We start from the raw sequence: 10,493 nt of genomic DNA on the forward strand, positions 1-10,493 counted from the left end.
GATGATAATTCAATTTATCATCATAAATAGTGGATTATTTACGATAAATAAATTTCATCATAAATTATTTTTTATTTTTAAATTTTTAAAATATATTTATTTGTGATGGAATATACATTTTCGTCGTAAATAAGCAATATTAAAGATGAAACATGTTTCATCGTAAATATTCTATAATTTTTAAATTTTTTTTTTTTAATTATTTATGATGAAATAATTTTTATAGTAAAAAATCTTATTGATGATGAAAATTTTTTTTAAGTCACAATACCTTACTTTTTGAATTTTTTTTTTTTTTTCATTTCTCAGATATTAGCAATGAAAATTTCATCATAAATGGTTGATAATTTACGATGAAAAAAAATTTTCTGTCATAAATATTTTAATTATCTATGATGTTTATTTTTTTATCGTAAATAATCTTTATGTTTTAAATTTTTAAATTATATCTAACTTTTTAAAGTATTAACGATGAAAATTTTCATCATTAATAATCATTATTTGTGACACAACATGTATTTTCATCGTAAATAATTAAATTATTTACGACTAAGACTTACATCGTAAATAATCAAAAATATTATTTCAATTTTTATTTTTTTAAATATTAGTAACAAAAATTTTTTGTTGTAAATAAGAATAATTGATGACAGAACTGATCTTTTCGTCGTAAATAATTTAAACTATTACCGACTGAAAAGATTTATCATCGTAATATTTGGATATTTATAATTTAAATTTTTTTATTTATGATAAAAATATTTATTGAAAATAAGCTCTTTATTACGATGAAACTTTTTTTCGTCGCTAATATTTTTTATTTACGATAAAAATTTATAATCATCTAAATATTTTTTTATTATCGATAAATTTTTTTTTACGTTGTTGATACGATTATTTGTGATGTTAATATTTTTTCGTCGTAAATAAATTCATCGCTAAAACTCTCTCTTTCCTTGTAGTGACGCCCTCGGCATCATGCTCCTAGAGCTCCTCTCTCGACGACGAGGCACTCAAGTACCGGTTCGATAAGGAGGGGAAGGATGTCCACAGGATCTCCCTCATCGAGATGGCAAGGAAGACCATATGCCTGGAAGAGGACTCCTTCGAGCAGGAGAATAGGGAAGTGTGCGGTGGTGGCTAGATCAGAGGTTGCGGGACTTGTAGCCAGTGGAGGTGGCGAAGGATCTGGTCCTGGTGGCGCTACAGTGCGTGGAGGCGAATGCGGCTGCATGGTTGGACATGACATGGGTGGCCAGAAAAGTATCCAAGATCTTCTTGGACTCCAAAATTTTGGATGGAGAGAAGAAGAGGGATGGCACATCGCTTCTAAGATGCTAGAGATGGCAGCTTGGCCAAGCTACGATCCCGTCCATAAGACATTAGGCAAAGAAGAATGGGATGGGAACAGGTGCTCTAGCTTGCCTCTACTATTTGGCAAAGTTGGGCATAACTTGCTTAATGCACAATGAACGTTTGATAAAATTCTCTATGTCCTTCAATTTCTATCTTTCTTCTCCTATTGCCACTCTGATGAACAACAATGATGTTTAAAGTACATATTTGTGTTTCATAATGATGCTCGATATGATCTATTCTTTATATCTCATGGCAATTGCTTAATTTTGCTCTGAGCTTTTTTTAATGATATTTTTTAAAAAAATTAAAGATATTATTATTATGTTTAATTTTTATATAATATCAATTTTAAAATAATTAATTTTTAAAATATTAGTTAAGATAAAAATAAAAATTGAGTTGACTTCGATTTCTATCTTTATATGAACCAAATAACAGCAATAGAAATTATCCATTTTGATTTCAATTTCGACACGAACCAAACACTTCACGAGATTAGGCTATTTCGATTTCGATTCCAATCCATTTCGATTTCCATTCCGATTCCGATTCGATCATGAACCAAATGCTCCATCCAGATCTCTCTCCGATCTGGTTTATTAGATTGTACCATTGCAAGAGAGATTTATGGTTGGCGAGAGCTAGCAACTCAACTGAATATTTGGAATTGGCCGCAAATGGAGCTATGTTGGCAAGAGGACCTAACACAAGGGGACGTAAAATTATTCCAATTTTTTGATAGTGGCCAACTCAAAGAGATAATCCCTATAATGGCACATGTTGAAACTTAAATCCAACTCTATGCAGCTAGCCATGATGACAGCTTCTCTCTCTCTCTCTCTCTCTCTCCCCAATTTGGTTCATAAGATCATGCAATTGCGAGGGAGCTGTATGGTTGGCGAGAGCTAGGATTGACACCTCAGTCGAATATTGGAAATGGGTGATGAGCGAGCCATGCTTGGTAATAGGATCTAAAATTATTTCACTTTTTGATAAAGAATAAGGGATATTAATGTTTTTTTGGGTAAGTAACGAGGGATAATCTTTATGATGACACGTATTAGAATTTAAATCTTACTCAACTGAGCTAGCTTTAATGGTAGGCAGTCGCTCTGTCTGTTGTCTGGTTCGTGAGATTGCGCCGTTGTGAGAGATGTACGGTTGGTGATAGCTGGTAGCGTCCGACGAACATTTGGACATTGACGGCTGAACATGGAGCCTTATTTGGTAATTAGACCTAAGATTATTCTAATTTTTGATAAAGGCCAAGTAATAATCCCTTTGATGGCACGTGTTGAAATTTAAATCCAACTTAGCGGGCTAGCTATGATGATGGCTAGTGTCTCTCTCCAGTCTGGTTCATCGGATCGCGCTATTGCGAGAGAGATGTGCAGTTGGCGAGAGCTGGGATTGCCAGCTCAGCCAAATATTTGGGAATTGGCTATGCCGACTTACTTTAACACATCCGCGTGGTCCTTTTCCTGATGGCGATCCATTTATGGTAACAATATTGTATGCTATCAAGAAAGAGCGATACCCATGGCCCAACATCCTCCCCTACAAAATGAGCTAAAAGAAGTCATTCCAGCAAACTAAATGATCAAAGTTCACCAATGGCCTTTGCTCCGCTTCCACCGTCAACGAAGTCATTCCTCTTTCTCCTCTTCCTCATCGTACGACTCCCAACTCTCTCCCACCAGCAGCACATCCGCCTCATTCATCGTGATTCCCCCGAGTCCCCTCTCTTCGACTCGAGTGCCACCACACCCGACAAGTACTGGCAGAGGGTCCACCGGCGCTCGGTTGCCTACCGTGACCACTTCCAAGCAGCGTTGGAGGGCCGCCTCCAGTTGCTGACAGTACCGCTAGCTGCAGAATTTGATGTGGACGCGGGCTTTGATCAGGTCGGTGGGGAATACCTGATGGAATTCACCATCGGCACACCTCCGTGAAGGTGATGGGGATGCTGGATGTGCCGGGCGACTTCATCTGGACTCAATGCGTGCCGTGTCCCAACTGCACCCCGTCTCTAGGCCCCCTCTATGATCCCTCCAGGTCCTCGACACGCAGCACCTTCTCCTGCTCGTCGATCGAATGCCTTGGTCTCCAGGGACATAAATGTGTTGGCAACGACACCTGTGAGTACATCCGTACCAACGAATATGGCGTGCAGACCAGCGGTGTGCTCACCTCCGATGTATTCACCATCAACGGCGTCGCCTACACTAACATGCCTTTCGATTGCGGCAGCGACAATTCCTTCTCGACGAAACCAGCAGTGGCAAGGGTGGGCCTCAGCGGGAGCGACATGTTCTCGCTCGTGTTTAGATTTAATTCTGGACCATTTGCCTTCTCCCACTGCTTTAGGAAGGACTGGGAGAACCCCTCCGTGAACACCTCCCAGTGATCTGCACCTGGGGATGGATGCGCGGCTGAAGGGTGTGTCGTCACCCCTAGCCAGGTGCCGGCTGGGCAAGACCTCGCAGTTCTTCGCGCCCACCCTACTCGGGTTGGGTGTTGGCCCGGTGGCGCTGAACCTCACCAAGGAGTTGGTGGCGGCGACTGCTCGACTGTCTTCACCTCATCAACGCCCCTCACCTTCTTGAAGAGGCCGCTGTTCAATCTGGTGGCATCCAAGGTGAGGGAACAAGCTAACCTGCCGGAGGCGCCGCACCAACCGAACGACCCCTGGGACTTGTGCTTCAATGGGACTGAAAATGCGTTGGATCTCTTGCCACCGCTGGAAATCTCATTTGATGGGAGTTGGCGCTCGCCTTGTCGAAGGCTCAAATATACGCTGAGGTGGATGGTGGAAGGACCTGCCTTCTTATGGCACCGACCGACGGCGTTAACATGTTCGGGACTTACATGCAGATGAACAGAAATTTTGGATATGATCTTAGCAGTCGCGACAACTATAGGCTCTATTTCGACCTTAATCAGTGCGACTGATGATTAACTTCACGTGCATGTGTCGACCGATAGGCATTATAAGGTTGACTTGTCACCGTTAGGGGTCGATTCGTCATTCTCAAAGGTTGAATCCTGAAGCGCCTGAAAATTGTTGTCTTTTATTTTTAATCTATGGCTTTCTTGGATTGGCTCCACCGAAAAAGATTCAAATGATTTAAATATTTTTTTAATTTTAAAATTCTTTTAATTTTTTTATATTTTTTTAAATGTTCAAACTTATTGTGCTCTCTATGAAACAAATTAACTACTTAAAGAATATATAATCATTAACGCTATACTCAAATATTTTGTACTAATCAAAATTAATCCTTGGGTCAACTCCTCCCCCTTTTTTTCTAAATTTCTTTAGCAAAAAGACATGGACATATTTTATTAAATTTATTTTCATCAAGAGCACCATAAAGTTAAAGATCAAAACTTCATATCTAAACACCAAAATATGAAATGTTTAAAATGAAGTCGTATGAATCTATTTCTAAAATGATTTCAAGATTTACAAATGATACACCTTCGAACAGACCGTCCATCGTGGTGTTGAGGATCCAATGATAGCCTAATGCATGTCCTTGGCAGAGGGTGATGGAGCAATTGCCTAGCTCTTACCACCTGGCCTTTTACGACCATGCTGGAGGAGCTCTAAAGCCTTTTGCCTGCAAAATGACAAGCGGTCTGGTCACTCGTTGCTCCAGTACTTCCTCCTCCACTAAGCGAGATTTGTGATATCAGCAATCTCAAAATGTGCGTGTGGTTATTCTTGACAACCAGAGTACCTCTCCACAGTTGCTGCTTTCTAAAATTAATCTAGTCAAAAATTTTCTTATGATGATTTTGATCGAGCTTAGTAAAAAATTCTGATCCGCAATCGCTGACAATGTGTCGGCACCTATCTTAGCCAGATAGGATATCTCTAGATTTGATCATCTATAATTTATATTAAACTCTCTGTACATTAGTTCATTAATAATTTGACTAAATATCTTGATCGAACTAATCGAGATACCAGATAGTATCGCTTGATCAACTTTGTTCCGCCCTATTTGTTTCTCCCTCCTTTTCTCTATCATTCTCCTTTTACTTGATTTGTGAATCTATTGAAGGGTATTGAGCCCTGTTGCATTGAATTTAAGTTCACCTCAATAAAGAGATTTTCCTTTAATGACTTTGATGAATCTCGATGAACGGACCCAAAACCATAGCCATCGGACAACACACCGGTCTCCATCTTAGCTCTCGTCGAGCATTGCTAGTCTTAGTCATCATTTTATTGAACAACCTATAAGCTAGTCTAATAATGATCAAATAAAATTATCTTGATTGGACAATCAAGTTATTGAATGCTACCACTTTGCAATCCTTATGGGGGTATCAGAACATATGATTTTTATTCTTAAATAGTCATGGTTAAATTTTTATAAAAAATATATTTGAATAATAGATTCTGAAGAACCCTCTGAGGATTGATTAAATTGATTTGTTTGTTCAGTGCTCGCGAAAGTTAAGTAATGAACCATCTTTTTAAAATTTTTTATAATTTATTTTGAAAGTAAATAATTAATATTTGAATTATGCATGATTTATGAAATTCTAGTTGAATGGAGACTGATTCGCAAATTTAAGATTTTTAGAATATTATGATTTATTCATTTATTATAGAATATACATATGTTGACTAGAATTATGATATATTTGTTATCTTGTTAAGGTATTTTCGTTTATGCATTAGATTTGAACTGCAGCCTAACAATGTTCAGTAGATCCTATCAATAGAGGTTATGCATTGATATTCAATGGATCCAACCAATGATGGTTGTCCATTAGTATTCAATGCGGATTCTACAAATGGGGGTTACATATTAGCATTCAGCAGACCTTACCAATAAAAGTTGTGCATTGATATTTCAATAGATCCTGCAAATGGGATGTTAGATGTATGCCCTAGAAACCAATCGGATCGATAAATTAATTCTTTTTAGAACATAATTTTATACTTGATTTAATTAGTTAGGACAGTTAATTTTATTCATGTAGTATATGTATCCATGAATCGTTCAGAAAATTAATGAGATGATAATACATATTCTCAAGAGTTAAAAATTTAAAGCATATGTTATTGATGGTTAATTCTTAAATTAATCCCGATCGTAGGATCATCATAGGGATAGTGATTGATCTGATAAGATTGGTGCACAAATTGCTTTTCTTGGGACAGACGAGTCTCAAGTTTACAGTGTGGGGACACTGGAGGAAGAGTGCAGGTGATTGCTAGAGAACAACGATACTGAGCATGATCAATACGAGAAGTCACTTGAATATCTACTCACTCATCAGTGACATTCTTGATGCATAGTTGTGTGAGTGGTTTTTTGATTTGCGATGCTTCGGCTACTCATAGTGAGGTTGCTGTAGTTTGACTGTACATAAACTTGATCTTCCAGCCATTTGGATCCTTACGGTGTATGTTGATTATAGTAGATTCACTGTAAGAGTAGGGTGCATACTTAGATAGAAACTATCGATCTTAATAGTTAAGGAATAGTCCTATATGATTTATAAATCAAGTTCATATGACCATGGCCATGGTATAGAGAATTATGAAAAAAAAAATTTCATCAGATTTTAAGATTTGAACTCGAGCTGATTAAATCTTACATATGACAGACGATGGAGTTTGACGAATTTTTCATAACCTTTGTCTTGTCAGAACTCATGATAGAAGAACTGAATCACACGATAACTATACTTAGAGGTTCATCCTTCTATTCTATTGAGTTGTCACTACATGCTGCTAGGCGTCATAGTAAATTGTGAGATCAACGAGAATTATTTTGATAGTTAATAATTCTCGATTGGTGAGTTAGAATTATTTTAATCTATTGAAAGGAGTTTTAATGATATTTTGATGAAGATCAAAATATTTTTCACTATCAGAAAGAATAGAACCTATGGGATCACACATAAAAGAGGTCTTGACCGATCGAAAAGAGTCCCACTGGACTTAGACTCTAGAGTCCTATTGGACTGAGACTCGGTCAAGCTACAAGTGGTCTTAATTATCAATTTGATTAATGATTGGACTTAAATGTAAAAATTATATTAAGGACTTGCTAAGAGTTAGTAAGTTATAGGAGGACAAAATTATAATTGTTACATATTATTTAATTTTATCAAATATTAAGATTGGATCCTAATCAAATTAAATCAGATTTAATTTGATTAGTTTTAGTTTGAGTTTGACTCAAATTAGGTTTCATAAGTCTAATGAGATTAGACCTAATGAACACAACCCAAATCTATCTAGATTATGTTTGACCTAATCTTTGGTCATGTTTGATTTGGATAAAGTCTTAGTCAAATTAAATCAGATTTAATTTGATTAGATATTATTTGATTTTGACTAGAATGAAATTTCATTAGTCTAATGGGATTGGACTTAATCTAATCTAAATAGGAATCCAATCTTGATTTGGAATTGGACTTGACATTGACCAAATCAAACAAGGAGGAGATCAAGCCAACTTAAGAGCCCACACCCCACATATGATTTCACGCCCAATGGTTTTCATGTGGAAAGGTTTCACATTAAGAAGGGAGAGGACGTGAGATATGGAGTGCGTGGAGAAAAAATCTAGGAAGAAAAAGGATGGGCGACAACTAATAGGAGGAGTCCTATCCTAGTTCCACTCTATCTCTACTTTAAACCCTAACCACCTTAAAGTTTGAATAGAGGATAATTGTGGGTGCCTCCTCATGAGATGGAAAAAGGTGGGATGCCCCAAGAGATTGAGATAGCCATAGAAAAAGGTGGGATGCCCCAAGAGATTGAGATAGCCATGGAGAAAGGTGGGACGCCCATGATCTATGGCATGGAGGATTTTCTACGTGAAAAAAAAAAGTGAGGCCCCTCTCTCCCTTATCCTTTCTTTCTTACAATGGTTGTTAGAAATCTCCCTTCTCTCCCTTGTCCAAGAGTTGGACAAGTCTCCCTCTTTCTCTCTCCTAAAGATGTCCAAGAGTTGGATATGATTAAAATTAGATTTGATCTAATTTATTTTTTTTGATCCATAAGATGGATGGTTCTCCTCTTCCTCTCTTAAGATCTAGTCCAAGAGTTGGACAAGAAGGAAGAGCAAGAGATTTGATCTATTATTTTCTTCTGTAGATTTTGATTTTTCTTTTGAAAAGAGAAAAGTGAAAAAAAACATCAAATTTGATCTGATTTTGAGTTCTTCTTACAGATCTGTTTGATTCTCTTGAGAAGAGAATCAAAAGATCTAACCGATTCGACAATCCAGAGAGCGATCTCTGCAAGAAAGCTAGCACCTCGGTGAAATCGAGATTTTCTGATCAGAGTAGCCTCAATGGATATCCGTAGAGGTCGGATACTTGTGCAGCTACAAAGAAACTTTGAAGACATCTTCAGATCATCGGATCATCAGATTGCGATGAAGATCTATCCATGCAAAAGTAAAATTTAGATCTTTCTTTTTAAATTTTTATCTTGCATATATGATGATGCTTGGGTGATGAGATTTGATCTTTATGCATGCTAGATTAGATTAGATCTAATTAAAATTATTTTAACATTATTCTGGTATAAGGTTGTCCGAACATAATGGTGGAACGCTATGTTGAATGATTGTCCTAGAACAATATTGAAGTAATATAAAAATTTTTATTTTTATTACTTACTTTATTTATATTTAAAATTTTTAAATTTTACATGCATACATATCAACATGGGATGGCAAAATCTAACAGTGGTATCAGAGCTATCTCATTAATACAAAGTTAAGATCTTGATATCAGATCTGAAAATTATTTTTTGATTTAAAGATTTAAATTTTATTTGATTATGATCATAATTTTTTATCTAAAATTTAATTTTTAGATCTGAAATTAAGAATATTCATGATCGAGGAGATGGAATTCATGATCTAAAATTCTATTTTCAGATCTAAAATTTGAATAGATAAAATTCATGCAATGGATTTTGAGATCTAAAAAGCTATTTTCAGATCTAAAATTCAGATTAATTTATGTTTATGCATTATATTTTAGATCTAAAAATTAATATTTAAATTTAAAATTTTAATTTTTGATGTTAATAAATTTGAAATTAATGATTAATGAAAGTCATGTGATGTCTTGCTTAATCAAAATTTTCATATATAAATTTTATCTTTATGTTCAAGAGTCTAAAATTCTAAATCTAATGTACATATGATGTGAATTTTATTAAGTTTGAATTCTAAATTTTTTACATGCATAAGATGATGTTCATAGATAGAGACCTGCCTTGATGTGATCAATAATAGTTTAGATGCATTCAAATTAGGATAATTTGATTGAACATAAGATAAACTTAGTTAGCTCAATCTAAATTTATCTTGACATAAGGTTGTCCTGACATAATAAAAGTCATTATACTGCATGGTTGTCTTAAGACGAAAAGAGATTGATCAAACAATATAAGAAATTATAGCATGAACATAAAAGATTATATGATAATCATAAGGATTATGAGATAATCATAAAGACTATGAGATAGTCATGCACGTGCTTTCATGGATACATGCAGTATTCATCTTGAATCATGACAAACTCTTAGAGTAGGATTGTATCATGAATGCATGATTATTTGGTTTGCAATTTGCAATCTTAATGATATAAACCATTGGGCTGAACCAATTTGAACTAGTTGGTCGATTGGCATCTAACGTAAGGGATAAAATGGTGGCTACTTAATTAAGACCGTTGCATTTGCACGGAGAGCCTCCCACCAATCTTAAACTTACCTGATCAATTTGATCGATTATGTTTCTTATTGGGTGCCTAGGTTCGAGTTCACTACTTATATTGTAATTGTACCTTGATTCGATCTTGGTAAACCAAGTAAAGATCTCTCTAGTAAATCTATGTTAATTATGGATTTACAGTGGATGTAAATAAGAAATTAAAATTAAAGAGACCTAAATTAAATCTCTATATAAATATTAAGTCCTAGGTCTTCCACCGTTATAAGAGTGCGAGCGTCCTACTGGTGTTGATTATTCTTGGCTGGTTACAGTATTCAGTTGCATTGAAAAGATGCAACCATCCTATTAACATGAGATGTTGTTAGGTAATGATGGGATTGGGGCCAATAACTGAACATGATGAGG

General features: G+C 35.7%; 1 protein-coding gene across 1 annotated transcript; it reads left to right on the top strand.

The window, feature by feature from the left end:
- The first annotated feature begins 3,316 nt into the window (after positions 1-3,316).
- Positions 3,317-3,766, top strand: LOC140856184 (aspartic proteinase nepenthesin-2-like). Its single transcript, XM_073253333.1, has one exon. It carries the CDS (start codon positions 3,317-3,319, stop codon positions 3,764-3,766), a length of 450 nt encoding a protein of 149 aa, XP_073109434.1.
- The last annotated feature ends 6,727 nt before the right edge of the window (positions 3,767-10,493 follow it).

This window comes from Elaeis guineensis, chromosome 3 (assembly GCF_000442705.2).
Source record: "Elaeis guineensis isolate ETL-2024a chromosome 3, EG11, whole genome shotgun sequence".
Lineage (NCBI taxonomy): Eukaryota > Viridiplantae > Streptophyta > Magnoliopsida > Arecales > Arecaceae > Elaeis > Elaeis guineensis.